Source organism: Gopherus flavomarginatus, chromosome 1, assembly GCF_025201925.1.
Source record: "Gopherus flavomarginatus isolate rGopFla2 chromosome 1, rGopFla2.mat.asm, whole genome shotgun sequence".
NCBI classification, from domain to species: Eukaryota; Metazoa; Chordata; order Testudines; family Testudinidae; genus Gopherus; species Gopherus flavomarginatus.
Genome location: NC_066617.1, coordinates 316,296,905 through 316,322,520, shown reverse-complemented (window position 1 = coordinate 316,322,520; position 25,616 = coordinate 316,296,905). Strand labels below are relative to the sequence as shown.

Here is a 25,616-nt window from a genome sequence, read left to right as displayed (position 1 = left end):
ACCAGACGACTAAGAACACGTGGGGGGAGGCTCCATGCACCCACCCATTCCACCCCAGTGGATAGCCCAACCAAAAGGCTGTCATTATTTTGAAATTTTTTTAGTGGCCTTTTCCTTCCCTCCTATCCTCTTCCCAAACCCCACCCGGGCTACCTTGTCAGTTCTCTCACTCTTTTTATAATTAATTAATAAAGAATACATGATTTTTAAACTAGAGTGATTTTATTTCCTTAGGAAGCAAGCGGTAATCGAAGGAGGAGAGTGGGTGCTTACAGGGAATGAGTCAATCAAGGTGGAGGGGGGTTTCATCAAGGAGAAACAAACAGAACAGTCACACTGTACCCTGGCCCGTGATGAAACTGGTTTTCAAAGCTTCTCTGATGCACAACGCTTCCTGGTGTGCTCTTCTAATCGCCCTGGTGTCTGGCTGCGCGTAATCAGCGGCCAGGTGATTTGCCTCAGCGTCCCAACCCGCCATAAAGGTCTCCCCCTTACTCTCACAGAGATTGTGGAGCACACAGCAAGCAGCAATAACAATGGGGACATTGGTTTCGCTGAGGTCTGAGCGAGTCAGTAATGTGCGCCAGCGCGCCTTTAAATGGCCAAATGCACATTCTGCCACCATTCTGCACTTGCTCAGCCTGTAGTTGAACAACTCCTGACTACTGTCCAGGCTGCCTGTGTATGGCTTCATGAGCCATGGCATCAAGGGGTAGGCTGGGTCCCCCAGGATAACTACAGGCATTTCAACATCCCCAACTGTTAATTTCTGGTCTGGGAAGTAATTCCCTTGCTGCAACCATTTAAACAGAGTAGTGTTCCTGAAGACACAAGCGTCATGAACCCTTCCCAGCCATCCTACATGGATGTTGGTGAAACGTCCCTTGTGATCCACCAGTGCTTGCAGCACCATGGAAAAGTACCCCTTTTGGTTTATGTACTGAGTGCCCTGGTGCTCCGGTGCCAAGACAGGGATATGGGTTCCATCTATTGCCCCCCCACAGTTAGGGAATCCCATTGCAGCAAAGCTATCCACTATGGCCTGCCCATTTACCAGAGTCACAACCTTTCGTAGCAGCAGCTTAATGATTGCTTTGGCTACTTGCATCACAGCAACCCCCACAGTAGATTTGCCCACTCCAAATTGATTCCTGACTGACCGGTAGCTGTCTGGCATTGCAAGCTTCCACAGGGCTATCACCACTCGCTTCTCAACTGTGAGGGCTGCTCTCATCTTGGTATTCTGGTGTTTCAGGGCAGGGGAAAGCAAGTCACAAAGTTCCATGAAAGTGCCCTTACGCATGCAAAAGTTTTGCAGCCACTGGGAATCGTCCCACACCTGCAACACTATGTGGTCCCACTAGTCTGTGCTTGTTTCCCGGGCCCAAAATTGGCGTTCAATGGCTAGAACCTGCCTCATTACCAGCATGATCTCCAAAGAGCAGGGGCCCGTGGTTTGAGAGAATTCTGTGTCCATGTCCTCATCACTCTCGTCGCCGTGCTGCCGTAGCCGCCACCTCCTCCACTGGTTTTGCAGGTCCTGGTTCAGCACTGACTGCACGAGAATGCGCGAGGTGTTTACAACATCCTTGATTGCTGTCTTGAGCTGAGCAGGGTCCATGCTTGCCGTGCTATGGCGTCTGCACAGTTCACCCAGGGAAAAAGGCGCAAAATGGTTGTCTGCTACTTGCACGGGGGGAGGGGTGAGGCTGTACCCAGAACCACCCGCGACAATGTTTTTTGCCCCATCAGGCACTGAGATCTCAACCCAGAATTCCCAGGGGCGGGGGAGACTGCGGGAACTATGGGATAGCTATGGGATAGCTACCCACAGTGCAACGCTCCAGAAATCGACACTAGCCTCGGTACATGGACGCACACCGCCGAATTATTGTGCTTAGTGTGGCCGCGTGCACTCGACTTTATACAATCTGTTTTAAAAAACCGGTTTCTGTAAAATCGGAATAATCCTGTAGTGTAGACATACCCTGAGAGTCACCAAACCAGCTCCTGGTTTGGCTGGAGCCTAGCACAGGAATGACTCATCCCAGCAGGAGGTTTAATCAGGCTCTAGTTCAGGGATGACTCATCACCTCACCTGCACTCGTAATGTAAAGAAGGGGCTTTTATTATTGCATTGCAGGGACAAACTGATACACATCATATTCAAAGTCATAGATTCCAAGGGACCACTGTGATCATCTAGCCTGATTTCTTATATAAGATACGCCCTAGAACTTCCCCAAAATAATTCCTACAGCATATCTTTTAGAAAAACATCCATTCTTCATTTTAAAATGGTCAGTGATGGAGAATGTGCCATGACCCTTGGTAAATTATTCCAATAGTCAATTACCTCATTGTTATAAATTGACACTTTATTTCCAGTCTGAATTTGTCTAGCTTCAACTTCCAGCCATTACATTGTATTTTACCTTTCCCTGATAGATGTAAGAGCCTATTATCAAATATTTGTTCCTGGGTAGGTCCTTACAGACTGTAATCAAGTCACCCCTTAACCTTCTCTTTGTTAAGCTAAATAGATTGAGCTCCTTGAGTCTATTATTGTAAGGCATGTTTTCTTATCCTTTAATCATTCTCATGGCTCTTCTCTGAACCCTCTCCAATTTATCAACCTCCTTCTTGAATTGTGGGCACTAGAACTGGACACAGTATTCCACAATGGTCTCAACAATGCCAAATACAGAGGTAAAATAACCTCTGTACTCCTATTCGAGATTCCCCTGTTTATGCATCCCAGAATCACATTAGTTCTTTTGGCTACAAAATCACACTGGGAACTCATGTTCAGCTGATTATCCATCATGACTCCCAAATCTTTTTTCAGAGTCATTTCTTCCCAGAATAGTGTCACCCATTCTGTAAGTATGGCCTTCATTCTTTGTTACTGATGCCCCTAATGAAATCCAGTTTTACTGTTCGCAGATTGGAAGCTGCAAACTCAGGAGGTGGAGAGCTTCCTGTGGCTCCCCTTAAAATAACCTCCTCACAGGTGAAAACAGCAGTTGCTGTGGCATAACCATCCTCAGTGAGTTCAAGGGATGAGAAAGGCCTGGCTCTGTTAGTCAAGACCTTTTAATTAAAAAATCCCAGTTGCTACCCCATGGGCTGTTAAAATCTTCAGCCCACTCAGTGGTACTTTCACTGTTCTTCCCTGGGTGACAGTCCATTCTTGAGCTCAACCAGGGAAAAAAGAGGGTTAATGAAACACTTGCCCTTCCATCTGCATCAATACTAATGAAGTAGAACCAAATGCCTGGCTGACTGTCCCCTCATTTTGGTTTAGTGGACTCTTGCTTTACTTCTCCACAGAAAATAAAGGACAATTAAATTCTTCAGGAAGGGAGAAGAGGAGCATGAGGAGCTGGGAAACTGGGCTGTGGAAAACTCCATACTTAAAAAAAATTAAATGGGCAGAAAGCAGGCTTCTGAGTTTTGTTCTTTCGTTGGCATGGCAGGGTTGCCAGGAGGGGTGAGAGGCCTAGCTATGGATTTCATTTACTCTCTTTGTCAGAACCTAGCCAACTAACAATAACACCCAAGTTTAGAATGAGTGCCAGTACGCACAACGAATACTTATATCCCACACTCACCAAGGAAGATCAGCTTGTGTCCCAGACATGCAGCCAGTTCATCAGTCCTGGACTTGTCTTTATCCTGTTTGAAAGGATCCTCCTGTCATCCTACTTTCAAGTCTGTTTTTTTAAGGGATCTCTTGATGAACAATAAACTTAATTTAGTGGGAGGCTTAAAATCAAGAGACAGGAAGAACCAGAGACTCCAGGGCAAAGAGCATCATTTCTGAGAGTACCAGTGCACTGTTCCTGGTATAATCTAATTTTGGGGACATTCTATGGCCTGTGTCATACAGCAGATCAGAGTAGATGGATCACAGTGGTCCTTTCTGGCTTTGGAATCCATGACTCCAATCTCATCTAGCATATTTATATGACACTTATCACCACAGGATCTGAGCACCTACACTCAGATGTGGGTCCAGTTAGTGACACCTGGCATATTTAGATAGCCTGTAGAATTATATGGAAAATATGTGAATGATTTTAGGGCCCAATCCTGAAAATACAAATTATGCACAATGGATGAAATTCTCACACATGCATACCCCAGCATAAGGTCCAACTGCCACTTAAGTCCCACTTACGCCTTCAAAATAGGTGCCTAGGCCTCATGGTGTGTCTCTGCACAGGGGTGAATTTCACCTGGTATGACTACTCACGTACGTAAAATCACATATTTGCAGGATTGGAACCTTATCGAACCGATTCCTTTTACACTGTAAAATGATTGTGCTGTTATATATTATCAAAGTGTTATGTAAGTTTACAGGTGGAAAAGACCTATTAGATTTATGATTCCATATTCCTTGCAGTGCAGGACTGCTCCCTGCAGGATACTCTAGGGTGGTTTTTCTACTCCACTTTTAAAATACTCAAAGGATGGAACTTCTCAACTTTCCCTACAAGACTATTCCACTAGTAGATCTCACTATAAGGACATTTTTCTTGATGTTCAACGTAACCTTCCATTTGCTCAATTTCATCCCATTTAGGGCAACCATATTTCCTAAAGTAAAAACAGGATGGCTGGGGCTTGCCTAAGCCTGAGCTGCCCCCCAACACTCCCCACAGGATTCACCAGAGCCACCCCCTCCCCCTGATCTCCATGCCACCAATGGCTGGTGCTGATCCCCGAGCCCCCACCACCTGTGGGTGGGGATGGGGCTGACACACGCACCCCGAGCTCAGTGCCCTGTACAGCCAGAGGCTGGGGATGACCCCTTAGCTCCACACCACCCAGGCTGGGGCTGACCCCTTAGCTCCCCACCCCTGAGATCTGTGCTGGCTGGGGCTGAGCCTCATGCTGCCTGGGGCTGACCCCTAAGCCCCACTGCCTGGTACCTCACATCGCTGCTCCTTACAATGTTCCTCTGCCTCCTCCCTTGCCACAGTTTTTTGGTAAAATGGGCATTTGTTTTTTGCTGATCAGTTGGGAAGAGCAAACAGGACAAATGTCCATTGGGGGGGAAAAGGTACGACGGCCAGGACAGAGCTTAAAAACGGGACTGTCCCAGCCAAAACAGGATGTATGGTCACCCTAAGCCCATTTTTCGTCCTGCATTTATACCTCTAGGCCCACACCAAATATTCCATCTTCCTCTTGGGTGCTTGCGCCCTTCAGAGACTATCATGTCTCATGTGGTCATTGCTTAACAAAGCTAACTGGATCGAATTCTGTTCCTCATAAGTTAGTCCCTTCAAGTTTCCTTGCTGGCCTTCTTTGAATTCCATCTCATTCGTTGACCTTCTTCTATTATTAAAGGGCCCACAACTGCACGCTGTATTCTCAGGTGCCCAATATATTGACGGTTGTGCTGATGTTTTTTATGGGGTGGACATATGTCCACTTAGCATCTGCACTGAGACCATTTACTCATTGAACATACACCACTAGAACAGCCACCAGTGGGAAATGAATTTGGTCATGGTCAGCGGAGGATAGGAACTCAAGAGGAAGGATGGTTTTGTATTTAAAACACAGGCCTGGGAGTTAGGAAATCTCTATTCTGTTCCTGGCTCTACCAGAGTTCCTGTGCGACCTTTGATTAAGTCCCTTCACCTCTTTATGTGCCTGTTTTTCCCATCCAGGAAGTTAGCATAATAAATACCTATCGCTCCACTCTGAGGGTAACTCATTAATTATATTTTGTAAATGAACAGCTTGGTTAGTACGCTGGGAATCAGGAGACCTGCATTTTATTCCCAGCTAAGCCACTGACTTGCTTTCTAATCCTGAGCAAGTGTCACTTAACTCTTACCCTCTGTTTCCAAGTCTCCCTGTCTGTCAAGTATATTACAGACTGGTGACCTATAGATTAAATCCCCTGAGCCATTCTCTTATGTCTCTTACTTAGGGCATGTATACACTACAAACTTTTGCTGATGCAAATGAATTTGGCATACAGCTGCTGCAGTTAGTATATCGCTTGAGTTCTTCCATCAGCGCTTTGAGTACGCACAAGGAGTGCTTGTTTAGATGCACTGTGTAGTGCACTATGGGTAGGTATCCCAATATGCCACCATCCAGCACATTTTGTTTTGGGAAGTTTTGGCAATGCGTGCTGTGGGAATGGGGACTGCGGGCTGAAATTCCCATCATGCAACCTTCTCCTCCCCATAATGCCATATCTATCCCATCATTTTCATGCCTATTTTGAAAATCCCACAAACCCACTCAGGACTTGTCGTGGTCCACAATCTCTGACAGAAGCATAGAGCCTGCAGTGCTCTGCACTATTGTCATGAGCGTCCCAAGCACAGCATGCATGATCTTCCAGTATTTGCAGAGCTGCAAGAGGAGTCTCAAGGAACACAATGATTTCCTGGAGGGCAGATTGCTGTGGGACACAGCCTGAACCAATTCAAGGTGGTTGGTGGTGTTCACAGAGCAGTTTCAAATGGTGGAGCACTTCTTCTGGGCCTGAGAAACTAGCACTGACTGGTGGAATCACGTCATAATGCAGGTTTGGGATGACGACCAGTGGCTGCAGAACTTTTGAGTGTGAATGCCATATTCCTGGAATTGTGTGCAGAGCTCATCCCAGCAGGGACACTAAAATGAGAGGTAGCAGTGACAGTGGAAAAGTGAGTGGCAGTCACACTCTTGTGGAAACTTGCAATGCCAGATTGCTACTGGTCAGTGGGAAATCATTTTGGAGTTGGAAAATCCACTGTTGCCGTCATTGTCATGCAAGTGAGCAGGGCTATTAATCATCTCCTGCTATGCAGGATTGTGCCTCTCAGCAATGTGCAGAACATAGTGGATGGATTTGCAGCAATGGGTTTCCCGAACTGTGTTGGAGTGATAGACAGCACGCATATCCCTATTTTGGCACCAGGCCATCTTGCCACACAGTACATCAAAAGAAAGGGCTATTGTTCTATGGTTATGCAAGCACTAGTGGATCACTGGGCATGTTTCGCTGCTGTCAGCGTTGGCTGGTTAGGGAAGGTGCATGACGCTCACATTGTTAAAAACACAGGACCATTAAAAAATCTACAAGCAAGGACTTCCTTTCCCAACCGGTGGATTACTATTGGTGATGTTGAAATGCCAATAGTGATCTGGGGGACCCAGTCTACCCTTTACTCCCCTAGCTCATGAAACCATACACTGTCCACTTCAACAGCACCAAGGAAAGATTCAACTACTGGTTCAGCAGGTGAAGAATGAAAGTTGAATATGCTTTTGGTAGATTGAAGGGACGCTGGCGTTGTTTACTCACATGATTGGATCTTGATGGGAAAAATATCCCAATGGTTATAGATGCCTGCTGTGGTCTGTAAAATATCTATGAAGCAAAGGGGGGAAAGTGGCCACCAGGCTGGAGGCAGAAGAGCTGTCTGCTGAGTTTGAACAACCAGACATAAGAGGTATCAGAAGAGCTTAACATGGAGGTATGCGGCTTGGGGAGGATTTGAAAGAACACTTTACCAGGGAGCCTCAGTAATGCATTGTGGTGTTCTGTGCTCTACTTGGCCATGCAGTGTGGGAGCCTGTTAGGAATTGTGTGTTACTTGGTGCAGGGCTGCCCTAGAGGTGGGCAATCTGGGCATCACCCCAGGACATCATAGTCAGGGGGTGCCATGATAAGCCCAGAGGCTAGGGCTCCACTCTCTGCCTGTGGGGTGCAGCTCGGCATGGCAGAAGTGCCTGCCTCCCTGCTCCAGGTTGGCGGTCCTCTTCCCTCTGCCCTACCCGGTTTCCCAACCTGGCTCCTAGTTCCACCTCTGCACTTTGCAAGCCGGGAGGCTCTTCCCCTCTGGGACTGTTCCAGCCCTGCCATTCTTCCTTCCATGGGCAGCCTGAATGAAAGTGATGCCACCCAATGGAAGGTGAGCATGGCATCTCAGCTGGCCAATGGGAGCTGGAAGTTGCTGGCCTCTTCCAGGAGTGTGTGGATGGGGGAAGGGATCTAAAACTGCAGGGCAAAGAGACCGTAAGTCTGGGGGAGTCCTGACCCTGCACTCCAGCTCCCAGGGGGCTCCTCCCTATGCCCTCAGGTCCCAGCCCTCCAGCTTCCTGGGGGGGCCCTCCCTGTGCCCCCCAGGTCCCAGTCCCTCTCCATGCCCCCTCAGCTCCCAGGGGGCCCCTTCACGTTCCCAGCCCCAGCAGCTGACCAGGGAACCCCCCTGGGCTCCCAGTTCCTGGCCCTGTTCCATGCCTCCCAGCTCCCAGGAGGCCCTTTCGCTGCACCCAGCTCCCAGCCCCCAAGCTACTGGGGGGCTCTCCCTATGTCCCCTGCTCCCCACCACCCTCGATGCCCACCCAGATCCCGAGGGCTTCTCCATCTGCCCCCAGGTCCTAACCTCCCAGTTAAAAGCAAATACATAATGCATTTATGGAACAGAGATTAAAGAAGAGGAAGGAACAGTCAAGTCTATTTTAGCTACACATACATTAACTGTGGCTCTCACAGGTCAGCATATGTGAAGTGGTGGTTGTCCTTCCAGTCCCCTGGTGTAGCACGGTAGGGGTAAGGATGCAGACCCTGATGCCATGTGCAATGTTGAGGTGTGTGGGGGTGGGCCCTGCTGATCAGCTCCTCCCTTCCCCCCACCCAGTGCCTCCTGCCTACTGGCTGGCCCTGCTTATCAGTTCCTTCCTCTCCCCTCCTCCCCAATGCCTCCAGCTCGCTGGGAGGAAGAGGGAGGAGCAGGGGCAGGAAGAGGTGGAGTGAGGGCAGGGTGCACTCGGGGGAGGGGTCAGAGTGGGGACAGATTGGGGATGGGGCCTTAGAGGAAGGGGTGGAGCAGGGGCAAGGGCGGACCTGGGCAGCAGCTACAGATAAGACACATAGAAGTACTGCTGTGGAAAGCGAAAGTTAAGATTCAGAACTCCCTTCCCTCACTCCCCTAAAGCTTTATACTTGTGATAAATAAAGTGGGGGGATAGCTCCCTTTGATGGACACCCAGCCAACCAGTTAACTATAAAATCCCTCTTAGTAGCTGTTTTCTGCTTGCTTTACCTGTAAAGGGTTAAAAAGTCCCCCACGTAAGGGAAAAAAAAGTGATCAACTGACCAAAAGAGCCAATGGGAAGGCTAGAACTTTTTTAAATGGGGAAAGAACTTTCCCTTTGTCTGTTCTCTCTGGGCTGGAGGGACAAAGCAGCCATGCTATAAGCAGCTTTAAGCCAGGTATGGTCATAAATCATCAGATCATACCTAGAACTACTTATCTGAATTCCAAATGTGTAAGAACTCAGAAGTGATCAGAATGTTTAGCTAGATGTGATTAGGTTTATTTCTGTTTATTTTTTAAGGCTTGTGAATCTTCTCTGTGCTAACCCCAGATGCTTTTGTTGCTTGTAACCTTTAAGCTGAACCCCCCAAAAAACTATTTTGGGTGCTTAATTTTTGCAATTGTTTCTTTTAAGATCTAGCAAAAAGCCTAAGTTCCAGATGTATTTTTTCTTTTTTGTTTTTAATAAAATTTACCTTTTTTTAAGAACAGGATTGGATTTTTGGTGTCCTAAGAGATTTGTGCATTAGCTGGTAGCCACAGCTAATTTCCTTTGTTTTCTTTCTCAGCTCTTCCCGGCGGGAGGGGTGAAAGGGCTTGAGGGTACCCCACAAGGAGGAATTCCCAAGTGCTCCTTCCTGGGTTCAAAGGGGTTTTTTTTGCATCTGAGTGGTGGCAGTGTTTACCAAGCCAAGGTCAGAGAGGAACTGTAACCTTGGAGTTTAATACAAGCTTGGAGTGGCAAGTATTAATTTTTAAAAGCCTTGCAGGCCCCTACTTCCTGCAATCAGTGACAGAGTGGGGATTCAGCCTTGACAATGCAAGACATGTTTATTGACTCTTCGGCCTCGGAGTGCTTGGCACTGAATACTGGCACCATTTTCCACAGGCAGTGGTGGTTGTTACCCTCAGGAGTGAGATATCATGTACAAAGGCACAGAGAGCACAGCTGCTGCTGACATCCCAAAGCCACTCAGGCCCGTATGCTGCTAGCCTGGGTACTGAAATGGTGCCAGCCGAAGTTATTGTTGACTGGCATGGGAAAGTGTCCTACCTCAGAGGAAGAAATAAGGCTGCCATCCCTAGAGCCCTTCAGGAGAGGATGGCAGAGTACTTCTATGAAAGTTTCATCAAGATGTCTCAGGAGGATTCAAGGGACATCCCTGTGTACTTAAACAAACTGCTCCACATGGCTCCCTGGCCTAACTTTACAGGGGAAGTGAAGCAGATAACAATACTACTTCCATTTGTTATACCGCTACCTGGTCTAGTAGGAGTAAATTAATGAAAAGTTGAGGGCTGTGTCCTGCTAAGCTAGGCAGGGGCGGCTCTAGCTTTTTTGCTGACCCAAGTGCAACAGGCAGGCTGCCTTCAGCGGTGCACCTGCAGGAGGTCTGCCGGTCCCGCGGCTTCAGCATACGCGCTGCCAAATTGCCACCTAATCCGCGAGACTGGCGGACCTCCTGCAGGCAAGCCGCTGAAGGCTGCCTGACTGCCGCCCTCACAGGGACCGGCAGGGCGCACCCCCGTGGCTTGCTGCCCCAGGCACGTGCTTGGAGTGCTGGTGCCTGGAGCCGCCACTGAAGCTGGGGGAGCCATCACTGTAATGGGGAATAAATTTACACACATACCCAACATTCCTTCCCCTGCCTCAGGCTCACCTGTGCTCAACTGCTGGGACTGTCTGGACTGCAGTGGAGTATCAAATAGTCCTGGCTTGAGGCATAGCTGGAACCCCTGGCTACATGTCCCCCATCCTCATCCTTGCTGTTCATGGCAGGGGCCTGTGACTTGGGCTCCTCAAAAATATCCAGAGTGGTGGTGGTAGGGAGTGTCTCTGTTAAGTCTGGCATGCAGCTCATTGTAAAAGCAGCAGCTCTGTGGCTCGACACTGGATTGACTATTGGCCTCCCTGGCCTTCCGCTATGCCTGCCACAGTTCCTTTGCTTTCATGTGGCACTGCTGCTGATTCCTGTCGTAACCCCTTGCCCTGCCTCCTCAATGCAGTCTTCTCATAGATGGCCACATTTCTATGGCTGGTCCATAGGCTGTGCCTGCACAGCCTCTTCTCTTCACAGGTGCAGGAGAGCCAATATCTCCTGTCTGCTCCAAGCCAGAGTGTGTCTGGCATGTGTAACTGGCATGGTCAGCTGGGCAGTTGCACAGAACAGCGAAGAGCTGCTGGGTGTGGTCACCAAGATGGACAACGAGGAATAGGCACTTCAAAAATTTGTGTGGCTGTTAAAGGGGCATGGCTTCCACTGTCTGGGCAATGAAGTTCACAGTTGTGACTCGAGCAGTCAGTGTGGGGAATTGTGGGACAGCTGCTAGGGACAAAGTAACAGCTTAGATCTCAAATCATCAGAGGGAAGAAGAGGAGAGAGTCAAGCAGGAGACAGATCAGAAACTAGTAATTCCGCTATACAAAGGGTCAGAGTCATGGGCGGCACATACACCCCCCATTCATGGAGGCTAGCCCCCTACCATGCCCCATCTTCCCAAGCCCTGCCCCTATCCTGCCCCTTCTGCCCAAGGCCCCACCTCCGCTTTCACCTGCTGGGGCCAGAGGAGCTCCAAGCCCCACACTGTGGCTGGTGGAGCTCCAGGCCAACCCGCCTGAGCTGCCCCGAGCCCCAGCTCCCTGGAGGAGCTCTGAGCCCCGCCACAGCCTGGGCCTGGAGCTGTGGCGGGGAGTGTTAGCAGAGGTTTGGGGAGGCTTTGCCTTCCCCAGCCTCCATTATGCACTGCCCATGGACAGAGTCACTGTGGTGCTTGAAAATTCAGCGTCCACGCCCACAATTCAGATTCTGTGTTGACCGCAAAGTTCAGAGAATGGGCAGGAAGCTAACCCAGCTGCTTCCTTGTGGTTGCACTTCCAGGCTCCCAGAGCATGAGCTCTTCCCAGTCATTCACTTCCCAACACAGCAGGCCCTCTCCATTAACGGGCTCTCTTTTGGAGCAAACATGTGGGAAAAAACTTCTCCTTCTCTCTGCAATCCAATGAGACATTCCCAGAGCAGGGGGCTTTCTTGACTACCTGCCTCTCCACCCAGTTGTCCAGGTTCCAGGTATGGGTTCCCAGAACACAGTTTCTTCTGGGCCAACCTTGGAAAATCAGGCAGCCATCTCCCCTTGTCCTGTGAGTGTGCTCCTAGAACACAAGGCTCCTTTTCTTGCCACTTGCTATGAGGGGTCGGATCCTAGAGGGTGGGTTTCTCTCGCCCAGCTGTGAGGAGATATGGCCAGCAACACAGAAATGTTGCCATTTCACTTCCATGAACTGTTGTAAATACAGAGCTATTCCCAGCTCTAAGAGCATGGCACTGTCTGCACTACCTTTGCATACTGCAGTTAAAAAAAGGTTTTCCTGGGCAGCTTAGCCCAGCTCCGCAAAGGTATTTAGGTTCCTAACTTTCCATTGATTTGTCCTAAGTCCAGTCAGGGTTAGCACAACCTAGACAAAACAGCTAGTATCTATCTGTGCCATTAGAGGAAAACTCCACAAATATCAGGGAAAACAATCTTTAGTGCTGCTAGTGGCGCTTTGTGACTGGCTACAGAACCCAGCCAATTGTATAGTCAATTGTTGAGTATCTCTCTTTGTTAAACATGAATCTGGAAACATTCCCAGATGGTGCATCTGCCCCTCCAATGAGAAATCTCAGAGCATGAGGCTGAATGGGGCGATAATAAGGAAATACATTCCCAGTGACTGCTTAGGGAAGAGAATTCATTAACCATTATCTTGCTTTTTCTCTAGTTCTGAGTGGTCCCTGCTGCCTTTTTCCTCCTCCAAAATCAAGCTAGTTGATAGAAAGCAGGCAAATACAAAACCAAACACCTGTGTGCCAGATGTTTGGGGGGGAGGGATAGCTCAGGGGTTTGAGCATTGGCCTACTAAACCCAGCGTTGTGAGTTCAATCCTTGAAGGGGCCATTAAGGGAACTGGGGTAAAAATCTGGGGATTGGTCCTGCTTGGAGCAGGGGGTTGGACTAGATGACCTCCTGAGGTCCCTTCCAACCCTAATAGTCTATGATTCTATGTGCAGTTCTACATGTACATGTGCCCTGCCAAGCCATTTATAGAGTATACTGGAGCCTATTCCAGTGTTTTTTCTTTGGAACTGATCATAGAAAATATCCATTGCACAATAAAGAATCACGATTCTTCTTCCTATGATTCTCTTTATTCTGTACCCACGCAGTGCGTGTAGGAGAGGGAAAATGGCAGTGGGAGAGATGACCTACATTCTGCTACACTAGTCATGCTACTTATTTACAACTCCAGACAGTTAACTCAACTACTGAACACCTGAACTGTTCTCTCTGGAATATTAAGTAAATGGGGTTACCTAGGCAACTAGTAGTGTTCACGGGTAAGATTTAGAGTTCAAAATCATTCCAGTGTATTAGAATAATAATCTGGGTAATGGAACAGTGAGAGGCTCCTAGTACAGAACTTGGCATGCACTGTTTTAATGAGAGGTTGTCTATAAAGGCCATTTGAAAAAGCTTAGCCAAGTGTAGGCCTCTTTGCAGACACCTAACACACAGGGAGAATTGCTCCACTGGGCAGTGTTTGAGAAAAAGAGAGAGGATGCTGCAGAAAAAAAAATGGTGGGGGGATGAAGAAACAGAAGTGCTTTCTTCATCTCTAAATATCTTCAGCCCTTTTCAGCTAGTGGATATGTTACATACACTATGTTTGGGGCTAACGGAGTGAAGCGTAAGATCTCAGTATGCAGCTAATAAAATTAATGTAGTGTATGGGAGGTAGCATTGTCCAGTGGTTAGAGCACAGGATTAGGCGTCAGGAGACCTGGGTTCTGGTCCCAGATCTGTTACTGCCCTTGATTGTTATTACACTCTTGGGTCTCCATTTCTCCTTCTGTGAGATACCGATAATAACACTTATCTTCAGTTGGAAAGTACCCTGAGGTCTATGAACAGGACATGCTATATAATAGCTGTGTGTGCCAGTGCAGCTGCTCATGGTGCTGGGGTTCCATCCATTCCTGTGCACTGAGACATGAGGAGGGGGTTTGAACTAGCAGGGCTGAGCTCTGTAAAGCTACCTGGGGACTCCGCCCTACCATTCAAGGTTCAAATTTGGCAAACTCGGACCTTCAAGGGACATCATACTGCCTTTCTATAGAGTGGCTTTTTTCTATCCTCTGAGCCACCTCGACCTCCTTTTAGTGCTCTTACTCACCACTGGGATCTATTTGCAACCTGAGCAACATGTGACTCCTGGAACTCCATAATAACCTTTTTACAGTTACTTTGCAGAGCAGAATTTCTGCTCTGCAAAGTAACTGTAACAATTTAACAATGCTCAATGCCCATCATTAGGCTCCAAAGTTGACCACTATTGATAAGAATAGGGAGAATTCACACTTATCTTACTGCAATTGTTTCTGTCATCTTGCACAGGTAGGCGGACACTGCTGTATTGGGATGCATTTGGAAAATTTTTGTTACCATTACAAGGGCTGGAAATGTAATATTTTGAAAATGAATGCTTGAATTTTGCAGAAGATGATGAAGCCACCACCAGTGCTGGTATAGTGCCTGCTCCACGGAGTTCAATAGAAGGACTCCAGGCCCATGATGAATAGGCTTCTCCAAGGTGGTGAGACTACTCTAGTATCACTGTAAAATTCAGTGTCAGCATGTGAAATACACCACAACTCCATCATCAGTGATCCCACACAATCCAAATGAAGCTCTCATTGCATTGGATTATGGACACTCCTAGTCCACACAAGGTGCAAGGGGACATATTTAATAGGACGTGGTATCTTTTGAAATACTGCCAGCTGAATAACCCACCATTTTTGTTTCTTTACAGCATGCTTTATTTTTGGGCTTCTTGCTTTCCTTGCTGTACCACTGGCCATGGCTTTTACAGGTAAGCTGTCTATCAAAGTCATTTAAAGAGAGGAGCTTGGTGGTATTATAAAATCCTTTAGCAATGCCACCTGTGAAAAGATTAGTTTGAATCTGATTTATGACACAAGTGTACCTGACTTTAGTGATGTCACCACATATGGTTGTTGAAGTCGTAAACTACATATTTGTCACTACATCTGTTTGTCCATATCATAAAACCACCGCAGAGCTTGCTTTGGTTGTTGATATCTGCTTCGGCAATTCCTTGGCAGAGTTATGTGGGAAAAGCACGCTGCATAGGAGTCAGACTTGTAATGATAAACTCCATCCTTTCCACTATTATTTTTCACCCTGTAAGCTTCTGGGGTGATATCCAGGCTTCAGATGCATGACCACAGCAGCCATTTATATGGGGAACCAGGAATTCCGGCCTTCTAATCCCAGTTCTGACGACTCCTTCTGTAGTTTTGGACAAACCACCTAACCTCTTTTCCTAAATTTCTCCATCTATGAAATGTGGCTCTTTTAATTTTCTTATCTACCTCACAGCAGTGTCAGGAAACTTAAATTAGCAGTGAAATACTGCTTACCTTACCCATTTGGCAATCCTGTTGACTCCAATGGGATTATTCATATAGAATCGTAGAATATCAGGGTTGGAAGGGACCTCAGGAGGTCATTTAGTCCAACCCTCTGCTCAAAGCAGGACCAATCCTCGGACAGATTTTTACCCCAGTTCCCTAAATGGCCCCCTCAAGGATTGAGTTCACAATCCTGGGTTTAGCAGGCCAATGCTCAAACCACTGAGCTATCCCTCCCCCTGAGGGTCAGATTAGCAATGACCTTGGGGGTTCTCCATCTTCTGCTGCATGGGGCAGCATTTGGCCCAGTTATTGGAACCTGAGTTGAAGATGAAAGCAACCATATAAGTGCTTAAATAATACTAATATTGATAATAAATAGCAAGAAACAGGTACAAAGGCAATTTCACCCAGAACTTGCATCCTGAATAAAAGACATAGTGCAAGTAGGATGACCAGATGTCCTGATTTTATAGGGACAGTCCTGATTTTTGGGTCTTTTTCTTAAATAGGCTCCTATTACCCTTCACCTCCTGTCCCGATTTTTCACATTTGCTCTTTGGTCACCCTATGTGCAAAATAGAGTGCACTGTACAGTATATGTCCAGTAAACGAATTCACCTCCAAACAGCCAGAAGAGTGAACTTCTCTTTCTGATCCACTGCACACTCTTCAGGCTGCAGTTGAAAAAATATTCATTTCAAACACAGCTCACATGTCTCTAAGTATAAAGAAGGCTGGGTATGGCTGTACTCAGGTCTGAGCTACAAACTAAACAAACAAAGAGGTGAGTGTTGCTCTTTCCTACAGTGGTTTGCACGATAGGAATAATTTCACAGTTAAAGTACTTTTATGAACACTGAGAAGTATGACAGGTTTCAGCGTGGTAGCTGTGTTAGTCTGTATCAGCAAAAAGAATGAGGGGTACTTGTGGCACCTTAGAGACTAACAAATTTATTTGGGCATAAGCTTTCGTGGGCTAAAACCCACTTCATCGGATGCATGCAGTAGAAAATACAGTAAGAAGATATATATACACAGAGAACATGAAAAACCATACCAACTCTAACGAGACTAATCAATTAAGATGAGCTATTATCAGCAGCAACAAAAAAAATTTTGTAGTGATAATCAGGATGGCCTATTTCAAACAGTTGACAACAAGGTGTGAGTAACAGTAGGGGAAAATTAGCATGGGGAAATAGTTTTTACTTTGCGTAATGACTCAGCCACTCCCAGTCTTTGTTCTGGCCTAATTTAATGGTGTCCAGCTTGCAAATTAATTCCAGTTCCGCAGTTTCTCATTGGAGTCTGTTTTTGAATTATTTTGTTGAAGAATTGTGACGTTTAGGTCTGTAATTGAGTGACCAGAGAGGCTGAAGTGTTCTGTGACTGGTTTTTGAATGTTATAATTCTTGACATCTGATTTGTGTCCATTTATTCTTTTGCATAGAGACTGTCTGGTTTGGCCAATGTACATGGCATAGGGGTATTGCTGACACATGATGGCATATATACATTGGTAGATGTGCAGGTGAATGAGCCCCTGATGGTGTGGCTGATGTGATTAGGTCCTATGATGATGTCCCCTGAATAGATATGTGGACAGAGTTGGCATTGGGCTTTGTTGCAAGGACAGGTTCCCGGATTAGTGTTTTTGTTGGGTGGTGTGTTGTTGTCGGTGAGTATTTGCTTTAGGTTGGGGGGCTGTCTGTAAGCAAGGACTGGCCTGTCTCCCAAGATCTGTGAGAGTGAGGGATCGTCCTTCAGAGAAACTGCAGAACTGGACTTAATTTGCAAACTGGACACCATTAAATTAGGCTTGAATAAAGCCTGGGAGTGGATGGATCATTACACAAAGTAAAAACTAGTTCCCCATGCTAATTTTCCCCCTACTGTTACTCACACCTTCTTGTCAACTGTTTGAAATGGGTCATCCTGATTATCACTACGAAAGTTTTTTTTTCTCCTGCTGATACTAGCCCACCTTAATTGATTAGTCTCATTAGAGTTGGTATGGCAACATCCATTTTTTCATGTTCTCTGTGTATCTATATCTTCCTACTGTATTTATCCGATGAAGTGGGCTGTAGCCCATGAAAACTTATGCCCAAATAAAAATTTGTTAGTCTCTAAGGTGCCACAAGTATTCCTTGTTCTTTTTGAGATGTATGAGTGCTCCAATATCTTATTTCAGACTCTTGCTTCTTGGTCTATTTTAAACAAGGAGACTATTGGTTGCAGGTCCATCCCCAGACTTAGAGAGTTCAATGAGGAGCTGAATGTACAATATGGATTTAGTCTCCCATAAGTAGGGACAGACCCTGTCAGCTGGAAACCAAATCTGAAAGACCCTCATTCTCTCCCTGCATTGTCTCGCCAGCCTGCCTTCTTTGGAGTCAGGATGGAGGATGAGGAAAGTCTGTCATAACAAGAGGCAACCTTATTCTGGAGGGGCTGTTCAAGGCTCCATAGTTAAAGTTGAGTTGAGTTTTCACTTAAAGCAGAGACTCAGGTAGGAAGAATGGCCTAGCGAGTAGCACACTAGACTGAGATGTAACAAACCTGGATTCAGTTCCTGGTTCTACCACAACATCCTGTGTGACCATGAACATGTTTCTTAGTCTACCCTGCAGCTCAGTTCCCCATTTGTAAAATAGGGATAGTGCTTCTCTACCTCACAGGAGTGTGATGAGGATAAAACCATGTAGTGACTGTGAGGTGCTCAGATACTACAGGAGTGAGGGGCCATGTAGCCAGGGCAATAGCTATGTTATGCATGAACAAGGCATCATTTCCTTCCCAAAATTACAGCACTCATTCTCAGAGTACTGAATGCAGGTCTAGAAATACACAATTCAGGCACCTTAATTCAACCTTTTAGTGATACCACATGGGAAAGAAAATGTGTCTTCAAAAGTCAATTTAATCTAATCTGGGAACATATTAGTATATGTTCTGAGCCACATATTTTGTATATGTTCCCAGATACTAAATGCACTGATCGTAGCTATATGGCTATTGCAGGGGAGGGCAAACTACGGCCCAGGGGCTGGATCTGGCCCGTCAGGGCTTTCAGTCCTGCCAGCACGATTGCCAGCCCCATAGCACAGCGAGGCTAAGGCAGGGTCCTTGCCTGCCCTGGCCTCACGCCACTCCCAGAAGCGGCTGGCACCGCGTCCCTGCAGCCTGGGTAGAGGGCTCCGTGTGCTGCCCTTGCCTGCAGACACTGTCCCTCGCAGTTCCCATTGGCCGGGAACAGGGAACTGTGGCCAATGGGAGCTTTGGGGGTGGTACACACAGGTGAGGGCAGTGCACGGTGGAGCTGCCTGCCCTGCCCCACCCCACCCCCAGGAGCCACTGCCAGACATACATCAGTACAGGGCAGGGTTTGCATTGTTTGGATGCCTCAATTGTGCATTTCCGTATCTTAAGCTGTCTGGATTTTTTTGAGTTTCATCATAACTTTGGGTTTTCTGGGTTTGTACTGATTATTTTGGGGGTAATTACCACATTCCTGTAATGTTGTTTTTACCTTTAAGTTACTGATATATGCTCTCAGGCTTAACTATCCCTTAACACATGTATTTGTCTATGAGTTTATTTAGACTTGATTGCTGCTTCAGCTACCAGAGAGTTCCAGCCCCAAGGCTCTGGCAGAGAGTCTTGGCACCATCAGTAGTTAACAGAATCAAATGGAGGCAAGAGCATGGTTAGGGCAGTCAGGATCTTCTTTTGGTTAAGAAGATGGTGCCATTAAATGTTATTGCCCTGCACTTTGGGTTTGTCTACACTATAGGTCTGATTTTCATCTCGGGTAGACATGCCCACTGCAGTTCTGCTAGTATGGTTAAAACAGAAGTGTAGCCAGGGCCGGCTCCAGGAACCAGCTAAGGAAGCAGGTGCTTGGGGTGGCCAATACAAAGGGGCGGCACTCCGTCCACTGTTGTGGGGGGGCCCATCTGGGTCTTCGGCGGGAATTCAGCAGCGGGTCCCTCAGTCCCTCTCTTTCCCTTTGAGCTGCTGCCGAAGTGCAGCAGGAGAGGAAGAGAGGGAGTGAAGGACCCGCCACCGAACTCCTGCCCAAGAATGGAGCGGCGTGATTGAGCTTGGGGCCGCAGAATACCTGCAGCCAGCCCTGAGTGTAGCCATGGTTGTGAGAGGGGCTAAGCCTTCCCCTGCCCCGAGTATGTGCCTAGAGTCTCAGATGGGATTGTACTTGGGCAACTGGCCCATCCCACTGCTTGCGCCGCCATGGCTATACTTCTAGTTTTAGCATGCTAGCTTGATTAGAGCTAGCCTGTGTCTGTGTACCCAAGCTGGAAATTACACTGCCAGCTCCAGTGTAGACATAACCTATGAACCACATTCAGCTAAGGGTCTATGCTGCTCCTGGCCTCCGCTGTATGCCCACTGGGTGCTACTGCAGAGACTGTGTCCCAGACAGTCAGGAGATGCATTGATTCAGCATATCTCGAAAACTTATCCTGACTGAGCTCTTATATAGACCTGGCCATCACCTAAAACTGTTGCCTACCCTGATGGAGAGTGGTGATGGGGTGAATGCGACAGGACTGCAGGGACCCAGGCTAGTGCAGGGAGGTGTCATTTACACCATGGCATAATTTACACATTGGCAGCCAGCCTTCAAAAATGGAATGGGGGCTGGAATCTGATCTTTTGTTGTTAATACCCCCTTCTAGTAATAAATTTTAATGTATGGTACTTCGAGGTGAAAATGTGGCATTTATTCTATGGGATTAGCCTAGAGCTGTGGGTAACTTCTTACACCAGATGCAGAGTCCTTTTTTCATGACGTGCTGAAATTAAGAGACTGTCAGTGTAATACAGCGTTGTCACAGGATAATGGTTTCCGACAGCTAAATATCTGCGAAGGCATTTTAAGGAAAATTAAATGTCAAGATGAAATGCAGACATTTATTATCTAAGCAAGGGACTCGAATTCTCTGATAACATTCTGTTACAATGATTTCTCACAATGACTTGATTTCGATTGATCTGATTACTGATGTGCATTCAATCATTTTGGCCCTAGTCAAAGAGAGTATTTCTAGAAATTTATCTAATATTAACAGATCTGTAACTATGCAAATAATGGTGAATATTCATGAAGAACAGCCAATAATTCCTAACTATAAAAATCTGAGATCTTTTCAACCACTTGGTTATTTATCTACTTTCAAATTTTAACAAGTAGGAATGAAATTTTGTCATTAAAAATTCCAAAAAGCAAAGCTAGAGATGGAGTGACCCTTTAGAACAGAGTCCATCTCCCTGACCACGCAGAATTGTTCCTGGCAGCACATTTCCCGCACTTTGTCCAGACTGCAGTGGAGTCAGGAAGCCCTGGGAGTGCTCCCAAAGTCCAAGCTTCTTGGTTCGCAGTCTGCTGAAGAGCTGGACAGACAACCTGGCAGGAAACAGCTCAGGGTCCATCCAAAGTTTGTTGAAATGGTTGGAATTTTTCTGACCAGCTCTATATTTAATAATACACTGAACAAAAGATGAGCAGAGCCATAAAAACATGCACCTGGCTCAAATGAGTAACCCCATAATCTTGATATTGTGACCTTTGTTCTATTTCTTCCCTTCTCTGCCTTTTTGTTTATTCATTATCCTCATTTGTGTTGTGTCTGATGCAAAGCTCATTTAATTCAGTCCCCCGGCCTTAATGTTAATTGGATCAGAAGCATATTTGTAAGCACTATACTGCACTTACTGCATCTTTATTCTTTTCTGTAACGCATATACTGGCATTTTGGTCACTTAAGGTAATAAATGATACTATATTTTTGGTACTCAGGAATGAAGTTTTTGGAAGACTGCCCACTTCAACCACTAATTCCCTTATATCTGTTGGTGGGTGGTGTTGTCGGCAGTTTAAAGGTACTGTGCATTGTGTATGAAAAATGTTTTATGTGCCAAGACTTTGACATTATAAAGTATGCTTTAAGTGAGCTGTGTTCAGACAGGATACTTAAGAATTTACATTACATTCTTATGGTTAATTGAGAGCTAGGCAACAGAATGATATCACAGATTAATAATTCCTTGCTGCACCACAAAATAGGCATATTTAACTCCAAAGCGAGAGGCATCGATCCTGTGGAAATGTTCTGCTACAATGATTTGATTTCTGTTTTATCAAATGATAGATCTAGAATGAATAAATGGATGTTAGTACAGGAAAGTAACAACTTCTCACTTACAGTACCATGAGGGACCTGCTGGTGCATTCAGGAGAACAGAGTAATTGTGTATCGCAGCCAATCAGAGAACATCTGAGCCATAAAAGGACAATGGCTTCTGGTTGGCTGGATTTTATTTCTTTTATCAATGAGGACAGGTGAACCAGGTAGCAATCTCAGTGGCTGGCACAGATGTAAGTGATTAATGTAACATCACATGCTGCATGTAAATGATTCTAGAAATTTGTAAGGTTGGAAATCCTGTACTAGTGGTCTGATCTCCCTAGACATAGAGCGAAGATTCTTGCCCTGAAGCCTCTCCAGGAATTAACTGAAACACTTAAATAACAGCTAGATTAAAACAGCTAGCTTTATTTAGTCAACAGACTGTAACAATCAGAGTCAGCATCTGTTCTAAAATGTATCTGCCCCTGCTTTGGAGGCTGACTGGAGAGGACTTCAGCTGTCAATGAGCCTTATTCACCTTGCCCTGCACAGTATGTAGTTATTCCCACCAATGCAAAGTGGGCATAAAATACCATCAAATCAAAACGGTTGCATTACACATGTTCCATGCACTCCCTTTGCGCTGGTGGAAATGACTACACCAGGTGCAGGGCAATAATGAATCAGGCTCTGTCTCTTCTAACAATCCCCCTCAGACCCTGCTCCTTCTTTTGAGGAGACACAAACTGAACAAAACAATAGTGAAGCTGTTTCTCTGGTCTGAACTACTCTACAAATCTCATTGTGCCAGTGTGTGCTTGTCTGACAGCAAAATACGTGAATGAGGAAAAGAAAGTACTTAAGCTTGTTAGAAATCATTTGCTGTGCATGAATTCCACTGGTTAAATGCTCAGTCATTTGATTGCTCAGTTGGACTTTCCTGCAGCGATAGCATAATCAGAGGATTAGATTAACAACAGCTAAGTTTTCCTTTAGGAAAATTAAATTGGAATGGAGTTTTTTTCACTGTAATAACTTGGGACCCTCAGCAACAATGCTGACTTCCACAATTTTGATATGATTGCTTGAAACTCTCCTAATATTGTTGACCATAGATTAATAAAGATTTTAATTAGTAATAAAATTGTGCTAGCCATAAGCGATTAGCCTGTCGTCAGTTCTCATTAAATATGACACTAAACGTGGGTCCAATGCTGCTCCTACTGAAGTCAATCAGGGATCTGCCTTTGGCTTCAATGGAACAGGATTGGGCCTTTATTTTGTAATGTGGTGACCTACTTGATTTTAATAATATGATTAGAATAGTTCATGTTTTAACATAGCCCCTCAATAGCACCTTATATATCAGCTTAAATCCAATTGGCTCAATTCCACCCTCGGTTATACTCATGTGTAAGAACATAAGAATGTCCATACAGGATCAGACCAATGGTCCATCTAGCCCAGTATCCTGTCTTCTAACAGTGGCCAGTGGCAGATGCTTCAGATCAAATGAACAGGGCAATATTGAGTGATTCACCTCTTGTCATCTAGTCCCAGCTTCTGGCAGTCAGAGGTTTAGAGACTGCCAAGGCATAGGGTTGCATCTCTGACCATCTTGGCTAATAGCCATAGATGGACCTTGACAAGCTGTCCTGCAGTGGCTCAAGAGCATAAGTACCAGCCTCAGAGTAGACTATTAAGAACCAGGGCACAAACCCCAAATTGGTGGTGAGCTCTATACTTGGGGCTTGTCTACACTACACAGTTAGGTCAACATAAGGCAGCTCATGGTGACCTAAGTATGTCAGTGTCTACACTTCAGCCTTCCTCCCACCAATGTAGATGCCCTACTACACCAACATAATAACCTCACCTCAGTGAGAGACATAAGGCTTACGGTGGTGTAGTTAGAGTGGTGCAGTGTCTGTGTAGTAGGCTGGAGCACCCAGGGAAAAAAATTAGCGGGTGCTCAGCACCCACTGGCAGCCAGCCCCCTCCTCCCCCGCAGCACCTCCCATCCGCTGGCGGCCTTGCTGATCAACTCCTCCCCCTCCCACCCAGCGTCTCCCACCCACTGTGATCAGCTGTTTTGCAGCATGCAGGAGGCTCTGGGAGGAAGAGAGAGGAGCAGGGAGCTCAGGGAAGGAGGCTGAATTAAGCAGGGCAGGGGTGGGAAGAGTTGGAGTAAGGACTTGGGGGAAGAGGGGGTGGGGTCTGGGGTGAAGTGGGGGCAAAAAGAGGCGGGACAGGGGTGGGGGTTTGGGGGAAGGAGGCAGATGGGGGCAGGGCCTGGGGCAGAGTGTGGGGTTGAGTACCTCGGGCCTGAATGAAGCTGGCACCTATGTGCCACACAGGGGCAGCTCTAGGTATTTTATCACCCCAAGCATGGCAGGCAGGCTGCCTTCGGCGGCATGCCTGCGGGAGGTCCCTGGTCCTGCGGATTCAGCGGCACGTCTGTGGGAGGTCCGCCGAAACCACAGGACCAGCGGACCCTCCGCAGGCATGCTGCCGAAGGCAACCTGCCTGCTGCCCTTACGGCGACTGGCAAAGCACCCCCCATGGCTTGCCACCCCAGGCACACTCTTGGCGTGCTGGTACCTGGAGCTGCCCTTTGTGCCACAATATTGTTTTAATTTTGCTGAATGCTTTTATAGGGGCCAGTCCTGACCATTCTGAGCAGTTCTTCAGAGTTGCTGAGTGCTCTCTGCTTTTGCTGAAATCTATAAGAGGTGAGGGCTCAGCACCTCGCAGAGTTGACCCCTTAAAGCCAGTGGCTCTGTTTATTCACTTTCTTTGTCTCTACAACAAACAGGTGACTCTTCTGCTTTATGACTCCACCAGGATGCGGCAACTGCTTTCCAAATCTATCGTGATTGATGATGATGACGATGATGAATATCCATGGCGGCAGAATGCTCACAAATACTACATCCATGTTATGCTCAGTCTCTTCCTCTTTATCTGGTTCATACTCGGGAACTATTGGGTGTTTTCTGTCTACCTGCCAAATTTCATTCCACCTTTCCACCAGCCCCAGGATTATTGTGATAAAACCCTGTACATTTTTGCTGTTGGAGTTCTTATTGTTAGTCATACTGTGCTGTTTTTGCTTATCTTTTGTAGCTTCTGTATATATTGTTTTTCTAGGCGAAGATATGCTGCAGAAGAGGATTAAAAGCCATAGAAACTAAACCACAGCTGTTAGGTAAAGGAAGTCCAATGAAAAACAAAAGGCAATAATTTACCAGTGTATGCCATCTGGCTCTCTTAATATAAAACATCATAGTAATGTAAAATTGCTGCTATAGATGGCAAGCTGCTCTCCCACTAACATTTACATCCATTTTGTTAGGGGTTTCATTTGAAGTGTTGAAATCTGCAGCTGAGAATTGCAGACAGCAAACTCCTCTCAAACCTTATTCTTAGACCCTTAGGGATGCTGTTTCAGCATAATACATTTTCCTCTCAATTTGTATAGGTAATATGTGGTCTATCACCATGGTATCTGGGCACCTCCATATCCATTAGCCTTTTGAGGGTGTATCATTGTCCCTATATTACAGATGGGGACTGAGGCACAGAGAGATTCAGTGATGTAGCCAAGGTCACACAGGAAGTCTGGTCATGCAGGAAGCCAGGAACTGAACCCAGATCTCTTGACTATCAGGCCAGTGCCTCAACCACAAGATCATCCTTCCATTCTGGGGAAAAAAGGAAAAGCAAAGTCTACGTGGGGCAACTTTACTTTCTCTCTCTATTTGTACAATATAATTTAATAGCACCTAGGTAGAACAAAGAGTGCTTAAAAGCTCCTCGATGAAGTCCATAGGGAAATTGACTATTTTCATATTTTTGGTATGTGACAATTTCAGAATGAGGTGGGGCATGATGTCAGTATTACAGATGAACATGTTTACTTTGGT

At 46.4% G+C, this 25,616-nt stretch overlaps 1 protein-coding gene across 2 annotated transcripts in view; it reads left to right on the top strand.

Moving 5' to 3' along the window:
• TMEM272 (transmembrane protein 272) overlaps positions 1-24,941 on the top strand; it is a 34,601-nt gene extending 9,660 nt beyond the window's left edge. Inside the window, exons 3-5 of one of the 2 annotated variants that reach the window (XM_050951883.1) lie at positions 14,914-14,973; positions 21,360-21,442; positions 24,506-24,941. In XM_050951883.1, the coding sequence (XP_050807840.1) occupies positions 14,914-14,973; positions 21,360-21,442; positions 24,506-24,868 (506 nt within the window). In that variant the 3' untranslated portion in view covers positions 24,869-24,941. The remainder of the gene's footprint in view (positions 1-14,913; positions 14,974-21,359; positions 21,443-24,505) is intronic. The other variant, XM_050951894.1, reaches the window with a different exon arrangement.
• The last annotated feature ends 675 nt before the right edge of the window (positions 24,942-25,616 follow it).